Consider the following 21,502-nt stretch of genomic DNA (forward strand, 5'->3'; position numbering starts at 1 on the left):
TTACATAGATCATAAGACTTAAGTAATATCTTAAAGAGTCATCAAAAATAGCTTCATAGACCATAAGACTTAAGTAATATCTTAAAGAGTCATCAAAAATAGCTTCTCTCAGCTGTATTATTTTTTTCTCCATTTCAGCATATTAATGGTATATAAAGCCTTTCTGTGAATGAGGTATTATTTATTGAGTTACCTGAAAAAGATATTTTTGAAAGCATTCTATTTCTGTTCACAGGCAGGGAATGTACCCTTACCATTTGGGCTTCTAAATATGAGCTACTACACCTACTTATCTTTCCGCCACTACTTAATTACTTAGTCACTTTTTTCCCTGTAGTTCACCTTTGGGAAGCCACCTAGTTTCCAACAAAACATCCTTTTTATGTTCCATAATGTTTTTAAAATTAAAGTCCAGGTTGTTTATTAAAATGTCACAATCTCCTCCTTTCATTCTAGTGCTCTTTCCCCAATGTGTATATCTTGTTAATCTTATAAATCACATCCCTCTACATACTGTCTCACATGTTTTTTTTAGAGCAGTAGATATTTCTTAGCATATTACCAATGACATGAAGAGACTGTTAATGCCGGACATTATGTACACAATTAGTGGAACTGTCTCTAGAACTTAAGTAGTCCACATGGTGGAAAAAGCTAAATAATACAAGCTAAAAACCAGTGATAGTGATAAAGAAACGAGTAACAAAAATGGACTGATAATAAAAGAATTACAGTTCAGGTAATTCTTCTTGGTAAGCAATAGGAAAATGTGTCAAATACCATTTCTCTAAGTTTTAGCACTTGGTCGTTGCATGTGTTCTGCTTTTGGCTGCTGTGTGGTGTTCTGGTGATGTCAGTGCTATTCTGATGGTTTTCACAATCATCATCATATTTTGTAGTGAATATGACATTCAACAAATAATTCTCCCTCCATCTTCCTCTGATTGCTTCAAGGTGATGACACGATGACAGGTGATGGTGGAGAATACCTCCGGCCCGAGGATCTGAAAGAACTGGGTGATGACTCTCTACCCAGCAGTCAGTTCCTGGATGGTATGAATTACCTGCGATACAGCTTGGAGGGAGCTCGCTCCGACAGGTATTCACCTAAAGCCAACACTTGGTATCAGCCAGAAGGGAATGAAACACTTTTTCAAGACGTTAATAAAAAAATAGACATAATTATGGATACTTAAAAGGAACTGCACTACTCTTGGCATGTTCTATCTTACTGTATTCTCATGCAACTTTAAGTGCCTATTTTAAAGAACAGGAAACTGAAGCCTAGAGAGATTAAGTAACTTAGCAGAAGTCCAACAACTAGTAAGAAGCAGAGCAATGATAAGACTGCTCTACATTTCAGTATAGTGTTTGTAATCATTTTCCACATTTTTCTCTAGGCCAATAAAAAGGACCATTTTGCTTTATGCATATTTTTGTTAGTGGCATAATTTCTGTGAATAAAAATAGGTTGTGAAGAAGGATAAAAAAGAAACAAAAGGAAAATGCCTGAAACTGACTTTTTCATGAAAAAGAATTAGACCAGAATCCTTCAAGATCTTGAATACAAAAGCAATCTGAGCAAAATCTGAAGGAGCACAAGTTCTACTGACAAATCTGAAGAGGTTTATGTCCCATTCTGAAGTATAAAATCAATGTAATTTTTTAAATTATTACTAACTAGCACAACTGGCCTTTGTTATTATTTGAGGTAAGATGAATAAGAACATTCCATGATACCTCATCAAAAGAATGGCAATTTAGGTTAACATATGGTTGTTCATCCAGTGTAATGTTTTTCATTAATCAATAATCTTAGGTTTATAGTTTTAATTTTGGCTGTATTCAAAGCTGTAGCTAACATATGTGCAGTCTAAGAAATAAATACCTTAAAGTGTAGTTAATTCTAAATAATTAGCAAAAAAATTTTTTTCATGGGGCTTTTCCTTGAGCATCAATGCCTCTTCTTTCCTTTTTTTTTTTATTTTCAAACAATTCAGTGTGCATGTAATAAATGCTTTTCTGGGCTGGCTTTGTGGCAGGTGCTAGAAGTACAAGCATGACCAGGAAACAATTGCTAAAATCGTAGTCTAATGGGATGTGAGAGAGAGTCCCCACAGAGTGCAACTGAAGCCCCAGGGCTCAAGGGCTCAGGCTTCCTGTAGGCAATGAGCCCAAATTGAGACACAGTGATGGGGAAAGATGGTGGGGAATCTGGGGAGGGCATCTGAAGCCTTAATGAGATTGTGAGCATAGGCTTATGGTGTGTTAGAGAAAGAATAGCACTGTGTTGGAAGGGTGTAAATGTGAAGGAGGGGAGATCTTGTATGCATTTTAGATGGATGGTGTCCTCTGACCATGAGATAAGGATGAATTTTAGAGGAGAGCTGTCAAAGGGCTAAACCTGGCAGTGGCAACCATCTGAAAAATCATTGCAGGAGTATTAGCTGAAGCTCTTAAGAGAAGACTTGACCTTTAACCTTAGTGATAGCAATCATGGAGAGAATTTGGGAAGTGATAAATTTCAGAGCATTTCCACGAGGTAAAACCAGCCAAATTTGGTGATGGATTTCATGGGGTAGGTGAAGAAGAGGAAGATTAGATTGATCCCTTGGTTTCCATGACATTGATAGAGGATGGCTCTTGGGGTCAATAGATAAAAGGAGGAGCCACCCAGGGGGTAAGATGGGGGTACTGGTGATAGGGCCAGTGTCTTATATATTGGATTCTAACATACTGATAGATTTGGATCTCACGATCTGAAATTCTCAATAAGAGACTCCAAATTTTCATAAAATGAGATTTATGGCATATACAAATTCATAATAATGTATAAATAATCATATTACTGTCAGAGAAAATACCCTTCATTTTCAACATGGTCTATTTGATCAAGTTCTTGATCCTGATTCTGATCCTTTTTCTTTCCTTCTTTGAAAGTACTAGGTTAAGAAAATTTACAGTTCTTTCTATAAAGTGGAGGTTCATGGTTTGATGATTCTACTTAAATTGAACATTTACCAGCATGTAAAGGATGAGGATATGAAACAAACAGGTCACAGTCTGATCTCCAGGTCCACACTAGCATTTCAAGAACCCCAGATGGTATTCATGATCTCCAATATGTACTTATAAGCAACATCTCATGTTCATGGATTTCTTGTTTCACTGATTTTTTTTCTTAACTTTTGTTTATGCAATTCAATGGGAGTTTTCTTTTTTTGGTAACCATTTTTACTTTTCATTATTTATTTGGTATGCTTTCAATAGTACCATGCCCAGGTAGGTATTAAATAGCATGAAAACACCAGAACACTTCCTGGATACATCCACATTTCCCTGCTCACTGTGCAATGTGTGTGTAGGTGTGTGTGTATGTGTATGTGTTGGCAGGAGGTGCTTATATTCTAGAATTATGGATTTATTTTCAAATTAGGATTTTTATGTATTGAATTGAATAACTGAGCTAGAAAGGGGACTCTATCACTAGCATAAGTCTATGACATGCCCCTGGCATGACTTTGTGTTAATGGTCACAGCTCCACCTTGTGGTTGGTAAAGCACTAGCATGACTTCCCCAGAGGAACCTTATCAGTCTGTGTATAGTTGGAGATGGAAGAAAAACCATTCTGATGCCTAAGATGTACATGGATGCAGGAGAACAAAAATAGATGCAATTTAATGTCCATTGATAAAAGTATATCCAAGTTCTTATTATTTAGATTTGTGTGTCTGTTTTATTTTCTTAATGCTTACAAATTAAATTTAATATAAAACACTAAGTAACAATGAGCCACAGAAGCTTTTCCATACAATAAAGCCAACATATTGAAATTTCTGGATATTCACTTGTTTAACAGGATTCAAAAACTCCATTAATTGAATGTCTAATACTACAGCTCACTAAGATGTACTTTCATTGAAAGATGTAATAATTACTACTTTCAATGAAATGAATTACTATGTATTATGTGTCTATAAAGTAGTTTACTATATAGTGCTAAGAAGTAAAACTTAAGACCATAACATAACTTTTGGCATACCCCTCCACTGAACAGCAAGTATAAATTTATACTCCCACAGATATGTGTTATTATACATTTATTAACTGAACAGGATGATGTCTGACTTAATGAAAATGAATTGTATTGGACTGTAAAATATTTAATTAACCTTGTTTGTAATGTTTTAAGTCAGGGTAGACAATTTTTTTATGCAGAGACTTGAATTATTCCTGATATTTGTGCTGCTTGTTATTCCGTTAGAACAATTTCTCTACTGTTGGAATATTCCAATTTTATTTAGTTAAGCAAATTCTATACATCAGAGAAAAGAGCAGTTAGAAACTATAAATATTGATTAAACCATGAATTAGCATTAGAAGGCAGTAAACCCTGAGCCAGAATAAAATCATAGAAGTAGAGCTATTCAGGCATAGTTCCAACTTATTCGTTCTCCCTCCCTCTGTCTCTCCAACTTTTCTCACTCTTTTCTCCATATCCTAATATTTTTCTCTCTCTTCCCTAATCTCCTTTTTTGTTTTAAGTCAACTTTATCGCTTTCTTTTCTTTCTTCTTCCTTTCTCTTCCTTTCCTGTTGGGGCTGTTGGGAAAGACAAAAACTGACACTTTTCCCCCCTCCTGATTCAAACCAGTTGAGAGACAGACCTGGATATTAGGTAAATTGATATCAAAATCAAAATTAAAAAATCAATAAAAATCCGCCTTTATTGCTGATACATTGGTACCTCCCTGAGAGTGACAGTTGAGCCCCGGCTGCCTGCTTTCAAAGTTTGATCTTTACAATGGTGGCAGTTACGTCACTAGGTCTTATTTGAGGGACCTTTATTTGCCATTCAGTTTGTTCCCCATCCAAGCTAAATTTCCATTTCCTTTCTGAGACCTCTGTTTCCTCTGTTCCAGCGCTGCATTTAAGAGTCATTTCTACCTCCTGACAGAGTCTCTACTTGCTGTTGGGAGCAGCCATGACTAGTCCCATACCTCAATGCCTCTTGCTCCTTTTGCTCTGTTCATTCGTATAGATCTAGCACTTTTACATGTATAAAGTTACAGTTTGGATCTTTGGATTCTAAAGCCACGGGTAGAGATTCCAAGTTAGCCCAGAGTTCATCAGAGCAGCCTGCAGCCTGTTTATAAAGTGCACCGTCAAAATCCAACTACACACCCATGAAACCAGCCCCAATATCTGCTGTCAGGACTAAAACCCTTATGGATGGGCTCAGTAAGGCATCTGGGCTGCCCCCGCCTTGGTTATGTCTGGAGCCTCCGCCTTCTTTGGGAGCCTATATAACCTAAAAGAGTGAATTACCAAATTATATTTAGATTTTGCTTATTATAAAACATTTATATAGGATCAGACAATCAACTCCTTTAATTCATGTTCCTTACCATCTAATATTCCAGGTCTATTTGGGGGGCATAAAAACTACAGTAGAATAGGAAGGAGAAGGCCCGGAGATTCCTGGGTGGCTCAGCGGTTTAGCACCTGCCTTCAGCCCAAGGCATGATCCTGGAGTCCTGGGATCAAGTCCCACATCAGGCTCCCTGCATGGAGCCTGCTTCTCCCTCTGCCTCCCAATCTCTCCACCACCCCCCAAATAAATCTTTTTTTTTCCCCCCCAAATAAATCTTAACAAAAAAGGAAGGAGAAGGCCCTAAATTACTATGAATTATCTACCAAATGGTGATTTCCTCAAAGATAATTGAAGTTGGCTATATTGATACCTCATAAAAAAGACAGCATATGGCTTACAAAATTAGATATATTTGTAAAATGAAAATAGTTTCTACTAATAAATATGCTAACCTGATACTTAGTCCATAATTCTATGGTGCTTCACTGGCCAAATACCTACTAGCTGAAAGTAAATTAAACTTTGCTTCTATAAATATTGTGAAAGCTTGCGTATCTCTCTTTTTCCCTATGGGCTTTGGGCTAATATTTTGAATGCAGATATTTAATTCTTGGACTAACATGTATGAAATACAGCTTATATGAGATCTCAATCTATTCATCATTTGATTGTACAAATTGATTAGGAAGGAATGAATTGCACTAATGCAAATGTCAAGTTTTACCCATCACATTTGCATCTGCAACTCGGAACTTTGAGATTCAGATTTATCAAAAATACAAAGCATTAGTTATCAAGGCCTAAATCCCATTTTGAAGCCAAACCTCATTTTTGGTTGTGTCATTGGCAGCTTGTTTTTGTGCTGGCAGATGTGTCTGTGCTCTGGGTTGGTGCTTAGAAACAGTTTCTCGTGCTCTTGCATCTTATTGCCACAGCAACCGGCACTCTTTGGTGCCTCACTCCCCACACACAGGACATGCAAAGGGAACAATGCTGCCCTTTGAAATAGCATTGTTGGAGACACCAGAGACAAACAAGAGGAACTCCACTTCCGCAGGAAGCATGCATCTGGCCACAGTTCATTTCACTCTGTACCTTCCAGGGGAATGCACCAATGTTCAGTCATTCACAGTTGGAGAGGAGGAGAATGAAGCATGGACAGAATGGAAAACGAGAGAAAATGAAACTCATGCTTTCATTTTGTTCTCTCCGAGGGTGGTCTATTTCCCCCTCTAATATTTTTCTTAGTTGCAGGGAGATTAACATTTAACACAGATTTAAGCAGTCTATCCTGGCATAGTTTCCTCTGAATTTCTTGTACTGGCAGTCAGTAAACGACAGTTGCTGGTTTCAGATATTTCTGGGAAGAAAATAAATCAGATTAGAAGTATCAAATGTTAACTTCTGGATTCCCTTGTGCCCTTGCCATTGAGTGCTAGGAACCAGTCAAAAGATGTGTGAGGTTAGCTGTTGGACAAAGAGGTAGGGCAACACAGAGCTCTGTATTCTCTTCTCCCACAATTACGATTAATGTACCCCTGGAAGTTGCACTGTTAGCTAATAGCACACTTTTTTCACTCTCCTGCTCGGCTCATCATCCCATCCTCCCAACCCTGCTACTGCTGTGGGTATATGACCATGGCCTCCTGCCAACCTACCAGCCTCCGATCCTTCAGTTCCGACAGGTCTCACACCCTGAGCCATGCCTCTTACCTGAGGGACAGTGCCATGATTGACGACACAATGGTCATCCCCAGTCACCAGGTATGTGACTTTTTACTTTTATGCTTCAGTTATCTGGAGAGCTCTTTGACATTACCCGTTGCTGAAAATGTCTGGAGCAAGTTTGTCAATCTAAAAAGAAATCCTTTTAATTCAGTTGAAAAGCTAGCAGAAGAGGTGGTGGGCTTTTCTAAAGTGATATGCTGCTTGCTACTTCAGTTATACTGAATTCCCCCGTGGAGATTATATATAAAAATTAATTTCTTTATAAAAATCTCTGTTAAAGAATAAAAGCAAGATAAGGGTGCGCTTAAGGCAGAAAATGAAAGGTACTGGTGGAACTATATCTTATATTAAAAAGTGTTATCTGTTATCAGAAAACTGTTAGAGGTTATTGTGGAATATTTTAATTTTAGGTGTGATTTGATCGGTTTTGGCTGGTTGAATATGCAGCTATAGATGTGAATACCTACTCCTTTCCAAGACAATTGCACAAATGTGGTCTAATGTCAATAATATAACTTAAATGGGACTGTATTGTAAAAGATACATTTTAAATGGCTCGGTCTTATATTTTTAAATGAAAAGATGGTAATATCACCTTCCTGTGATACCACTTTTTAGGGTTCATTATATTTTATTTAATTGAAGGAAAGTCCTTTTATTAAATCCAGTGTTCTTTGTATTTAGGTGTCAACTCTAGCCAAGGAGGCAGAAAGGAATTCTTACCGTCTCAGCTGGGGCACTGAGAACTTAGACAACGTGGCTCTTTCTTCCAGCCCTATTCATTCAGGGTGAGTACATCAATATTATGTATCCAGATCAAGAGGTAAAAAGAGATGAGCGTGAAAATAACAGCTTTGTCCAGTAGCTTTAGCTGATAGCTAGCTTACAGGGGAAGTGACCTTTGTTTAAACTTGTAAATAACATTGCTTTATCCAATGTGGACTCTCTACACAGACAGACCAGCAAAAAGGGTCGAATTCAGCATAGAAAAACTGACTATTGTTTTAAAATAACTAGTAGAATTGCATCAGACAGCTTGCTAACTAACAAGAACATACCAGTGGCCTCCCTGGTGTTTACATTTTGTCTTAAAGACATCTTCAAAAGAGGAGCAGGATTATTTGCTTTCTAGAAAGTTCTATGTGCTAAGATTAACTGACTAGTTTAATAAATGCCTACCCTCACATAGTCATGAATTTAATATAATGTTTACAGAAGTTTGAATCACACAAATATACAGAGGAGTTCATAGGCTGTTTGAAGTAGGGATATAACAAAAGGAAATTTCAATGCAACCAGTCAGGTTCCCAGTCACCTTCTAAAAGTCATCCAGATAATATGTAAATCATTACTTAAGAAATGCTGCCTGTTTGTATAAACTCAATAAAAAGTAGGACTTTGAGTTAATAGTTTTAAACATACTTATTCATAAGGTTTAACAATTCAATTATGCAGCAAATAATTTCCTTGAGTTTTAAATGATAACCCTCTTCACAATTCGTTTTTCTCTTATATTTTGGTAGTTTCAATTTGTATAGTAATTTTATTATTACATATGAACTTTAAAAATATTTTTCACTTAATCACTTTCATTTTCACTTAAAAACGCATTTTATCTGTGCAGTACTTTGATTTAAATTACTATCCCAAACTCCTTATGCATAATCCCTAGACCTATTTTGAGTGGTGGATCCTTCCTTATTCTTATTATTCTAAAATATTCTGTCAAGAAAAGCATTCAAAGATATTGTAGATAAAAACTTGGGAACTTTCAGTCTAACTGTCTACTACAGGCTCATAGAATATAAAATTAGTTATACAGATATTGAAAATAACTATAATATTCTTTTCCTTTTAAATAAGTGGAATCCAATTCCTGATGCAAAAGTCATTTCAAGGGAATAAAAACCAAATTAAAACCTCATCCAAATTTACTAACATATTTTTTAGATATAAAGTGAGATAATTAAAATCTGACATCTCTCCATTATCCTAAAAGCATAATATTGCATTCTGCTACTAAAATTTTCCACAATTCTAAGAAGGAAAGAGGCTTGGACCTAGAGTATCAAAGAATTAAAGAGTCTGGAAACCTATAATAAAATATTTGAAGTCTATATCCAGCCTATAAGATGACAAAATTATTTTAGGCAACTGTGATTAACTTTCAATAGCCAAGTTTGTAAGAGTCAAAGTGTTAAGGTAATACTTCAGTTTTCAAAATAAATAATTGACTTTAAAAAAGGAATTTCTTAAAAAAAGTCTTTAACTACTGAAGGGCAATAAAATACTCAGTTTAAGTACATCATTTACATACCAATCGTATAAACTAGATACATGCATAAGTAGTTCTAGTTGATTACTTATGATAAAACAAGATCATCCAGTGGTTAGAAGTTAACCACTAATTAAGATGAGAGTCTTTAAACTCTTGTTCCGTAATAAACTAAATTTTCTATGAACTTCAAACATGATCACTTGATTGTAAATAATTTTCCACTCTGGCTATAAATTAGAATTACCTCAGAGCTTTAAAAAAATATACCCAGACCCCACGCAAACCAATTACATCTGAATCTCTGTTGTTGGGGCCTTAACATGGGCATTTTTACAAGCACCAAAGGTCCAAATATGTGTGTTTTATGTATACTGTTAGAAAGAAACAACTTTGCCTAATAAAGCTTTGATTTTTAGGGGGAGATCTAGGTAATTAACATACATCTAGTTCTCTCTAATCCTTTTTAAAAAATTTCTTCCATTCACTTATTTGTTCTTCACACATTGTTAAATTCTACAAAGTACCAAACTTTGTGCCAGGTACTAAAGAAAGTAAGATCTAGCCCTTACCTTTAAGAACCTCTCTGTCATTGGAAGACAATCCATGGAAGAGAAATAACATGGTGGTTAAGAGTACGCTTTGGAGTCAGACCAATGAGAATTCAGATCCCGACTCTGACCCTCAATATGTGACACTGGTCAGGTTATATAAACTCTGAGTTTCAGTTTATCCATAAGATGAATGTTGTATTATGGACCCCACAGGGGAGCTTTATGGATTAAATGCTTCTTAAATAATTAACATTTTGCCTAGAAAGAATAAGTATTCAACCGCATACATCTTTCAAATCCTTCACAAATTCCAAATCAGTTAAGCAGAATGTATTCTGAATCCTCCAAATGACAATACCACTATAGTACAATTCATAATGGTAAGGTAATGTTTGACTTGATATTTTTATCAGGTAATCTGTCATCTAGTGAGGTCTCTAGAATTTGAAAACAATGCAACAGATGACTCTAATGGGATGAGTAATTACACTGAAAACATAATCATTTTGAGTGTCATGGTATTTAAAGCTACCATGATATTAAGGTATATGAGTCACTTTCATAATATCACATAATCTAATAATGATCTTTTTCATTTTATTCATTATACGTTAGTCATCTGTATAGTAGTTTTTATATCTATTATTAAGAAACTAAGGTTTTCTTTAATTAATAGGGAGAATTCTTGAGCTACTTCAAAATCTGCCCAGAATGTAATAAATAAATGATTTTTAGACAGAGGAGATAGCAAACCATTTTTTTAATGCACATGTCACTAATTTTGTGTATATTGTTCTGATTCCAAAAAGGGATTTTAGAGTAATAGAAGACACAGCTTCTACCACTAAGTATATTAGTAATGTTCTTTTGTTTTTCCAATGACTAATGTCCATGACTACAAAAGAGTAGGTATCGGTACTTTTAAAAATCTACTTTACCCAATATGTACAGCCAATATCAATCCTGTAAGCAAAAGAAAGGCTGACAGTAATATTTTTTGTTTTTGTTCTTTGGATTGTGTTACTGATTCAAAATTTAATCAGTAGTCATTTTTAGCATCCCAGCAATAATCATACCAACATAAGCTTGGGCAAGAATTTGAATTTTATAATTCTCCATTTCAGAAGTACATAATGAATTAACAAATGAAAGGCACAGTTTTTAGTAATAGTTTTGTGATTCATTTTAAATGTTATAATTTCAGTGGTATTACTTTTATAGTTCTTTAATGACAGCCAAGTATCAACAATTAAATGCCATTCCCTGATGTTTTGCTACAAAATATTATAGTAACTAGAAGTCGATAAAAAAGTGATCTGTCAAAGCATTCCTTTTTCATAAAAAACATGTTGACAATTTTGCTGTGAATCTAAAACTACTCTAAAAAATAAAATCAGTAAAAAAAAAAAGTGAAGGCAATTAGCTCAAATAGTGGAATTTGACATTAGAAAGTCGAGACTGTTCCTCATTTGACAATATTAATATTTATCAAATACCTATATCAGTTAATTTAGTTATCTTGTTTCAAACACCCTAGTTTTTTTAAGGTACATGAAGGTAAATTCCTTTGGATGGAGAAAATTATTTTCTAAGTGGCAAAACAGCTGTTTTGTAAGGTTGGATTTCTGGTCCATTAAACATGTATCCTTTTGTATGTTGTCAGGTATTGAAAACACAAGTGAATCCTATGAAAACTTACAGAGGGTTTTGCAGAAGAGCAGACTCAGGTAGAGGCATGAAAGGATTGTAAAGTGAGATTAGACGATATTACCAGTGAGGACAGCAAACCACAAAGTAGGCAATGAAAGCCTTGAGAAAAGCACTCTGCACAGTTTTTTGTTACCTACTAGTAGGTAATTAACATTACCTGCTCTACCTTATAGTTGATGCTACTGTTTGTTGTTGAAGCTATTCTTTATATTGAGCCTTTTCTGTCTGCATTTTTGTAGTAGAAGCCCAAAAGGGCACTACCATTATTTTGAAAATATTAAAGTATGAGCGAAAAGTTTGGAGACAAACTATGTCCATCAAATCAAAGACTCTGTGACTGTCCTTATAGTGTCCCTTGATGTTTTGCAACTTCATGGACACTAAAACTTGGTTACATGACCTCCCCACAGCCAGTGTTGAATAAGGCTACAAATCCAAATCCGGATGTTTTATCATATCCCCAGTTCCCTCCACTGGGAGTCACTCTGAACCCCCATACCTTGCTCTTCTCTCCGCATTTGCATAGAGCTATATCTCATTTGTATTTCCATCTTTTTTTTCAATGAATAGTGTATTGGTGTATAAGTAATATATTTCAGTTGAAAGTCACTTCTGATTTCCTTCTTTATATTTCACTTTATCCATTCCTTCTCTGTGCTAAAGTATCTATTCTGTTGCAGCCGCTCCTCTCCATGTCTTGATCGTGACAACAGCAGGTGAACTTCTGCATAATTCCTTCTCTTAACATGTCGCCTCCCCCTCTGCCCCTTTCACCATCCCCTTTTGCATATACCCCATCTCAGGATGCTTTAGTGTGAAGGTACCTAGCCAGAGAGAGAGATTTATATTCTCCAAATTGTGGCCATTGCTGAAACTCTTTTCTCTATAGTGGAAAGAAAGTGGTTATTTTTTATTTCTTTGGAAAGCAGGCGGGGTTGCACCGAAATTAATGTAGACTTACTGCGAAAGCCTGTTTTGGCCGTAGATCTCCACGTCTCCATTTCTTTTGTGAGGAAAAAGTGCTATGTAGAGCTGAAGAATGTTATTTCCAACAATTATGCAAATTGGTTGAGCTATTTTAAAGTTATATTAAAGGTTATGATTTTAAGTGTTGCTTAGCGGGGTGTTTTTTTAAAGCTGTATTCTAGGTGAACCAAAGGCTGAAAGTTTATTAATAGTGCATTTCCTTGCTAGTACTGCTTTAAGTGCAACCTTTCGATATTTTGGAAATTGTGCTATAGGATGATTCCAGTCAGTGTTCTAAAAATATCCATTGTTCTTTATTATTTCAGTGTGGTTATTTTTAAAGGTTCTTATCAGACTGCTGATGATAGCATTTTTAATATACAGTCATCCACCATGATACTACAGATTGTCTACAAATAAGACAATTTTAATTTTCCAATTTTGGGAATTCTATATCCATCCTTTCACTTTTTCTGAAACACACGCTAAATATTATGTTTCTGTACATGAACATATAATTAATTGGTGATTTTAGCAAATTAGAGCCAATTTTTTCAAAGATATTTTCCATCAGTTTTTCAGTCTATGGAATTTCGAGGACGAGGAAGAAATTAAGAGGAGAAAATTACAGATGAGAAAGCGCTCATGATGTTGTTTTCTCACATAAGCCCAGAAACCAGATTTAATTTAAGGGCCTCTTGCTATGTATGTGTGGATCACTGAAGCACCCTGATGACTTTTTTTTTTTTTTCCTATTTTCACCCAATAACTAACTGAATGCTATAATCTCCTCCTTCTCCCCACCCCATGGTCCCGGATGAATTAAAAAGTAAACCTAAGGATTAGTAACTTTTGGGGTGGAGGATGTAGTCCTCAAAAGACCAGAATCATTGTTTTCTGCTGCCTCCTCTGAAGCATGTACCTGTTTAGCTAATCAAATTGTGTATTTGCAGGCAAATCATCTGCATAATAATGGTGGACTGCTTTTGCTTTTATTCTTTTTAAATTGTGATAACATTGTATCTCACAATTTAGAAAACTTCAATGAGAATTTCTATTTTGCATGATTGCTGAATTTCATTTGGAGAGTAAGATATGCAATTCCAGCTGAGTATATTCTGTGATCAATTTTGTCTGTATAGTCTTCAGTGTTTAGTGTACTGTGCGTACCCATCTTCTCCAAAACTGTTTGTGGAGTGTTTTAACCATACAGCAAAAATAATATATATTTCTTGGAGTAAAAGCAGTTTATTTTCCAAATAAAAATTCTAACAGAGCATCTGACAGTCATGAAACATTTCAGGAGGTTTCATAGCCTTAGTTAACAGGAAATGGTATAGAGAATTTTAACACCAGATAGCCATAGAGTTTATTTAGCTGAAGCCTCTCGTTTTATGGATGAAAAAACTAAAACTTGAATACATGAAGTGACTTGTGTGAGATTACAACAATAATTCTAGACAGAGATAGATTTAATGATAGATGGGACCTAGTATAGTGCTTTTGTAGTTTATTTAAATAGTGAAGTTCATAAACTAGTAAAAAAACACCTCCACCCTCGTATTAAACCGTGTTAGCAAAGTCCCCAGTTCATTTAAGGTATTTGATAAAAATCAGTTTCTCTGTTTTTAGGTATTGTATTGTACCATAAATTTTAAGACATTCAAGATACATAAAATTATATGGGCATAGCGAAAGGAAAATGATGGGAACAAGCATTCATTGAATTCTAAATGCTTTACCCACACAGGATTTAATCCTCACTACACCCTCAGTGGTAATGGTAGGATTGTCCCTAACTGACAGACTAGGCTTCAGTCTTAAAGCTCGCAAACAGCAGAGCTGAGCTTCAGGCTGTACATCTACCGTCTCCTCTGTACATATTTAAATATATGCTTTTACTTTAACTCCTTTTGTTTCCAAATGTTTACAGGTTTATTTTGTCCCATTTTTATATCCTGAAAATATGGGAAAATCATATTTATTTAATCAACTCTAGTATGTGAGCTGATTCATCTTATGACTCATAGCTTCCAGCCTTTCACTTTTTCCTGTGGTACAAAACAGTAAATGGTCTCTTAGAGTCTGTTTTTTACATTGCAGAATAACTTTACTAATTCTACCACATACCCAAATAGTGAAACCTTCTGACATTTGGGTATTTTTAATAAATATACACTTACCCAATTGTATATTATAAACTATTGGGATTAAGTAGCATGTTTTATCTAAAAGACTTTTTCATCAGCACTTGAGTCATCATTTCTCTTATTTGAAGAAAAGACTTATTTTATTGTACAATTCTGCATAGTCAGCTTTTCTGTTCTACAATTACATTATTAGAATCTGATTTCTTTAGAATATTTATAAACATTTGTATTTATTTTGACTACTAATATTCAGTTCTTTCATGTCTTTTTTTTTAAAGATTTTATTTATTTATTTATTTATTTATTTATTTATTTATTTATTCATGAGAGAGAGAGAGGCTGAGACACAGGCAGAGGGAGAAGCAGGCTCCATGCAAGGAGCCTGATGTGGGACTTGATCCTGGGTCCCCAGGATCACACCCTGGGCTGCAGGCAGCGCTAAACCACTACACCATGCCACCGCCACCAGGACTACCCAGTTCTTTGATGTCTTCTAGCCTTTGTTTCTTTCTTGACCTCTTTTTGTTTTGCTTTCCTCTCAATTCTCCTCAATTCTCTGACTCTCTCCCTCTCCCTCCCCTCGCTTTCTTCCAACCTTCCTCCCCCAGCTACTCCCCCTTCCTTTTTGGCTAAAGACAATCCTCCCCCAACCCACCCCCCCACCAGAATTTGTCACTTTTGTTAGTCTCTTAGTTCCTTCAGTTAGTTGAGACAGATACAAAGACTTGTTTTCTTTGGAAATGTAATTCTTCTTTTCTCTGAATTACGCATATTGGCACCTTACTTTTCCCAATTTGCTGTGGTTGGGTGCCGTACATAAGTATTACTTTCCAGATCTAGAGGATGTTGAGACACTTAGAGTTAAATGTATCTCCTTGCAAATTCAGTCTTTAAGTTCTTTCCTTTTGATTTCCCAATCTCAGTCTTTCTTCATGGAATTTTCACTCCTAATAAAATTATTTCCTTTGTTACATTCAAACTCTTGATTTTTGATTACTCCCATTTTCTACTAATCACCTATCAGGGGAAATAAATATATCCAGTCTCTTATGTGGGAGCAGAAAAAGATCTGTAGAGGAATATTTGACATTGAGTATAGTCTTTCCCAACTATTTTGCTATTTTATGAGCTGAAATATCAGAATGTAGTAATTTGAATAAGTTCTAACTGGATTGGTTGTCCAGAGACCAAACAATAAAATTACCTTCAATTTTGCTGCCTTATCTCTTTATTAGATAATTATATACAACTTCTTACAACCTGCTCTTTTCTGTCTTCCATCCATTCACATACTCAACAATTGTTTGACTGCCTACTATGTACTCCATCTACATTGTGCTAGGCACCAGGGGAACATAGGAAAAACAAGATCACTGCCAATAGGGTACTTACATGGTTCTTGTATGTGGTTATAATTCCTTTCTTATTGACCAGGAAATGAAATGATTCTGAGTAAGCAAAACCATCCTGTGAAACCTAGGGCTTAGACATGAGCTTTTTGGCAGGAGCAATTATGGTTTTACTTTAAGTATCCTCAGTTCCAAGCAGGGCAGGTGGCATTTAATAGGACGGTAACAAACATTGCCTGTTTCTCATGCATGGAAATGGAAACTATGGAGTAAATGAGAGCAAAAGAGAATTTCAAAAGGAACAATCAATGACACAAAATTAGAGAAAGTAATCAACCATGTAGTTATTGAAACACTATTATAACTAATAACATAGCTACTGTAATTAACTTTTTTAAGAAGATGCACTACTAGAAGACATTCTATGTGTTTTTCTAGTTGGAGACATTTTATAGGTCATAAGTCATTACTAGAGTAAATATAGTGGAAACGTAATAGCATGTAACGTGTGCTGATTTCCTGAGTGCCTTCAAAAGGTATAAAAGATTGGTAATATTGACTGGATGTATTATAATAATTTCTTAAGAGTTTGAGTCCCTGTTCCATTCCTCAGTGGTGACAGTAATCAAAAGATGAAAAAAAAAATTAGGGAAAATCAGAAATATCGCAATCCATTTGGAATAGCCCTAGTTCAAACTTGCCCCTAGTTGCCCCTAGTTTTTATAAATATTGGCATTAATAGCATAAATAAAAATAAATAAAATGGAGTAGAAACTTTTGTATTCATCTAGAGGTGTTTTCAGTTTTTTTCATTCTTTTAAAATAGTACATTTTAAAAAGCAAATAGAAAAGAACTTTTTTTTTTTAAGAATTCATACTTAGGCTAGTAATAAGAAAAGCAGCCAACATTTTTTCATTGTGTTTTAAGACCAGGAACATCCATTCTTGAGTACTGACCAATTGATGATACTCCCCAGTTTTTGCCCTCTACTAAAAACTTAGAGGGCTGGGTGTGAAAGGTAGTTCTAGGCTGGCTCCTGCATGTCATGGGAAGGATGGTGACGGCTCTTCTCGTGGACTCATTCTGCATGACGTGCTTCAGACAGGCACTCCAGGCTTCCTCGCATCCATTTTTATTACTAGCAACAGGATTTCTGTTTAATAGCATGCTTAATGAGTTCTGTGTTCTGCTATGAAGAAGTTGCTAACATATTTTTCATCACTTGTCTAAAAAATAACATCAATGTATTGCATTCTATCCTATAACTTACTTTGATAAAATATCTTTCAAATGTTTTAAATGTTGTCATGGATGCACTATCTAGACGTGGTGAATCTGGTGTAGTTCTGTGCTAGTTAAATTATAAGTTGATCCATAATACACCTGTATGTTGCTTTCCTCTTTGTTTTGGTATATAAAATCTTGCAAATGCGATGAAAATTGGGAAAGATAGTAAGTAATGTAATCTGTATAAGGGTGTACACACTGTTCGTTGGTGTCTTTGTGTATATGTGACCAACACTGGGGTTGTCTGGTTTAATTTTTGCTCTTTGAGGAAGTGAGTGCCTCCAAGACTTTAATGAGTGTTAGGACTATCAGAGTGACAAGAATTCAAACTAATCTGTATCAGGATCCATTTAGACCATCCCACAGGAAATAACACTAAAGTTAAAACTAATCTTTCTCTTGGTACACTTAAAATGGTCACTTGGATTTTCGTGATTTTCGTTCTTTTATGCATGAACAATTAATTCAGCAGTAGAAGAGCAAAAATAATAGAAGACTTTACATTTCTAAATTTTTTTAGTTGTGATTTTCCACTACAGTTTCCTATAATTTGGGGAAAATCATGAAGCACAGACCTTTTCCATCCTCATGAACCCAGGGTTTCTCACTTCAAAACACAGAATAGAAGGGATTTATGATCTTATTTTCTGACCACCCCATCTTTGCTTCAGTTAGACCAGTACAGCAGAGAGATTCCTACTTAACAGCTGAAAAAGTGAATGTCAACCAATAAATTGAGTCTATCCAAAGCATTTAATTTTTTGCTTTTCCTTCTCCGTTAGAATGCGATAAATTAAAAACCTGCATCCTGGGTAAGATAATGTTGGAGGAGGATGCATGTACATGGGTTTGATCTTGGGAGAAGGCCTATGAATCTTTTTTTAAGTCATAGAATTATATTAAAATGGGCTGGACAAGTTGTAATTTTGAAAAGTCAGGTCGGATTAACTTAGAAAAACTGCAATTTGGTCTTTTCTTTCTATTCTGTCCTTACATTATTTCAAGATGTGGATTTTTCAGGACTCCTCTAGACAGAAGCAGAAGCAGAAGCAGAAGTCATTGCATTTATAACAAAAGAAGACTCATCAGTGTTCATCATATAATTCCACTTTCTAAGCCAATTAGATTTCTAATTTACAGTTTGTATATATCACCATTGTCAACAAAAATCAGCAGAATTCTTTAGTCACAGATCAAAATAATACAAAAACTAAAACAATGACCAAACAGAAATAGAGGCATTAGCATAAAGTAAAATAACTTTTAAGGACAAATATTTTGCCACGGTGTGAATGAATTTTAAAAAGAACAAAGCATTATGAAAGCAAACTAACTTGACAAAACTTGTTTATCTTCTTCCAGTATTTCAAAATGCAGCTAATCTTCTATTTTAATTTTTAGTTTCCTGGTTAGTTTTATGGTGGATGCTCGAGGTGGTGCTATGCGAGGATGCAGACACAATGGGCTCCGTATCATTATTCCACCTCGGAAATGTACTGCCCCAACTCGAGTCACCTGCCGTCTGGTCAAACGCCATAGACTGGCGACAATGCCTCCAATGGTGGAAGGAGAAGGCCTGGCCAGTCGCCTGATCGAAGTTGGACCTTCTGGTGCTCAGTTCCTTGGGTAAGGGTTTCTGATAAACCTCCACTTAGTCACGGATGAGCTTGTGTCCTCTACATGAAATCACTAGGATGGAATGGAAAAAGGTACGTCATGACGTTGTGAAAGAAGATTGGCCCCTGTGAAATTATTTAAAAATTGGAAGTAGCACCACAGTGTTTGACTCCAGTCACAAACCTCTTATTCTAAGGCATTCATGAGTTTGATATTCAGGTGAATTATTATTCCTTCTCTTTGGATGTGACAATAGCTGCTAGACTTCCAATGTGAATAACCACATTTTAGCCAATGGTAGGTATTTTTTTTTTAATCCTGAGACTCACATGGTAAAGTCATAAAGAAGAAGTAGTACTCTATTACAAACATAAATTTAAAGTCTGTGTAGTTACAGAACAGAGTGATTATCTTTGGAAAGCAGAGTTAACTTTATAGGATACCCAAAAATTCACTCCATGTGATTTGTCTTTTCTGCTATCAAAATTGCTATCTTGAGTCTGAAAATTATACCGGCAGTCCCTTTAGTTGTAGTTTTCATAAGACGACAAAATCAAGACCACTTTTGCCATGTTCATTTTAGCAATTTTGAGCAGAAATTAGCATTTCTTCCTTCCTCTGGTTGTACAGCTGCTATTATATATGAAGTGGTGTCTCAACATGCCAAGAAATGACTACCACTGAAAACTGAAAAAAGGATGAAGCTTTGGAGGGGGACAAGTTTCAAAATATTTTGAAACAAATCATTTGTATTTAAGTCTTGTCATAACAAGTCTTTGTGCTCAAAAATTGGGAGAAAAATGCTGTTAATCATGAACTCTTTGCTTTGCTAGTGTTGTTTGGGGGAGAGGATTTGCTTTAGAACTTGGAGAAATGTTCTAAAGCCTTGTAATTTGGAGCAAATTATTAACAGGTTGCTGCAAATTATGTTCACACCTGAAAAGGGTTGTCTGTATCCCCCAGTTATAGAAGCCACCTCCCTTGTCCTCCTTAAATGGCCAGAGATTTAGGAGGAGCCTGTGAAGTTCTGGGTTGCATCAGAAATGCCATTATGGTTGGAATAATTCCCCAATGACCCCTTTCACATTTTGTACCAGGCCCTTGTGCTCAGGTAGTTTTAGGCTTTTTAATAAACTTCACATCTGTTGAGGAATATCCCTGAAAACATCTGGCCTCTCTACAGAGTTTTTATTATATTCCCAACAGCTTTGTCTTTCCTGTGGAGCATATTTTTTTGTTGTTTATTTTTCGGCTCATGCCCTGGCAGTGAACCTAAGTAGGGACAGATTCCACATCTAAGGGTCTCCTTCCATGCGCCTCCATTGTACACTCTGGGTCTCGGTTCCTTACTCTTTGTGACCAATGGAGGGGACAGAACCAAGCGCAGTGTGAAACCAGATTTCACCCTGTTGATCAGCCGGTGACGCTGGGGTTCTGTGGAGAACAATACCTGAAGCTTACTTATGTTCTTTCTTTCACTGCTGCTTTGGATGTACTCAGTAAACTTCACCTGCCAACGGCTCCTCCCCCACTTAATGAGGGAGAAAGTTTGGTCAGCCGCATCCTTCAGCTGGGGCCTCCTGGAACCAAATTCCTTGGGTAGGAGTGACTTAAAACAAATTGATGGCTGCTGGCCCCCATTCTTCTCCTTCTTCTGCAATATGATTTCTCTTTTTGTCATTGTGCCCATGACATGTCCCTCCCTATGATTTAAATTCTGTATAACCTATCTTTAGTGGACCATTTCTGACCCTTGTGGTATGTGACTTTTATTTTCGAGTGATGTTTTTTATATCTTTTCCCTTAAAGTGCTGTGATCTTCATTTTCGTTTAAAGCATGAGATCTGCCTAGTTGTACTATGTGCTAGTTATGATGTTGTTATGATAAATTTGAAGTCTGTATCAAAGCAACCTGGACTGAAAAATCCAAAGCCTCTGTAAATTTTGAAAGTGAATGCGACCTGAAAATGTCAGGGCAGTGCATGTTCCAGATCCTGAGCTAATAGGCATGGGACATAGCCGGGCTGTCTATTGAGGTGCTGCTCAGCCACCTGTGGCCACGCTGTGTACACATGCCTATTGTTCCCTTGAATGAAAAAAAAAAGGCAAAAACCACGAGTGCATGTCTCCTTAGTTCCCAAGTAGCTAACTTTTCTGACATCTTTTCATTTACAACACATCAAATTATGCAACATACAAGCCATGTTCCTTCTTAAACCATTTTGTCATTTGCACCTTGTAGAAAATGTTTTAGGAGATTGGCACACCTCATGGATATGCATGTACGTTTATTTTGGTTAAATGTGTTATACTTAACATTTATCAAAGGAGAAGTTCCAGAATGCCACATGCACTCATAGGGAAACTTTATTTGGCTTAAGGTAGCAGCATGTCCCTAAGGATGGTGCCCCAAGGTGGAGTGCTATTGCGTGACCATCTGCTAGCCGATGGGCTCCGGAGGACAGCCCACAATGCCCCTGTCCCGAGAAAG

At 36.0% G+C, this 21,502-nt stretch overlaps 1 protein-coding gene across 50 annotated transcripts in view; it reads left to right on the top strand.

The window, feature by feature from the left end:
* ANK2 (ankyrin 2) overlaps positions 1 to 21,502 on the top strand; it is a 328,351-nt gene that overhangs the window by 259,672 nt on the left and 47,177 nt on the right. For 16 of the 50 annotated variants that reach the window (XM_077882350.1, XM_077882367.1, XM_077882377.1 and 13 more), the window contains 4 exons: positions 955 to 1,099; positions 7,036 to 7,138; positions 7,787 to 7,890; positions 18,796 to 19,020. In XM_077882350.1, coding sequence (XP_077738476.1) covers positions 955 to 1,099; positions 7,036 to 7,138; positions 7,787 to 7,890; positions 18,796 to 19,020 — 577 coding nt within the window. Of the gene's footprint in view, positions 1 to 954; positions 1,100 to 3,270; positions 3,283 to 7,035; positions 7,139 to 7,786; positions 7,891 to 12,321; positions 12,358 to 18,795; positions 19,021 to 20,511; positions 20,611 to 21,502 lie in introns of all 50 variants that reach the window. The other 34 variants (XM_077882344.1, XM_077882358.1, XM_077882342.1 and 31 more) reach the window with 7 other exon arrangements.

This window comes from Canis aureus, chromosome 33 (assembly GCF_053574225.1).
Source record: "Canis aureus isolate CA01 chromosome 33, VMU_Caureus_v.1.0, whole genome shotgun sequence".
In the NCBI taxonomy this organism is placed as follows: Eukaryota; Metazoa; Chordata; class Mammalia; order Carnivora; family Canidae; genus Canis; species Canis aureus.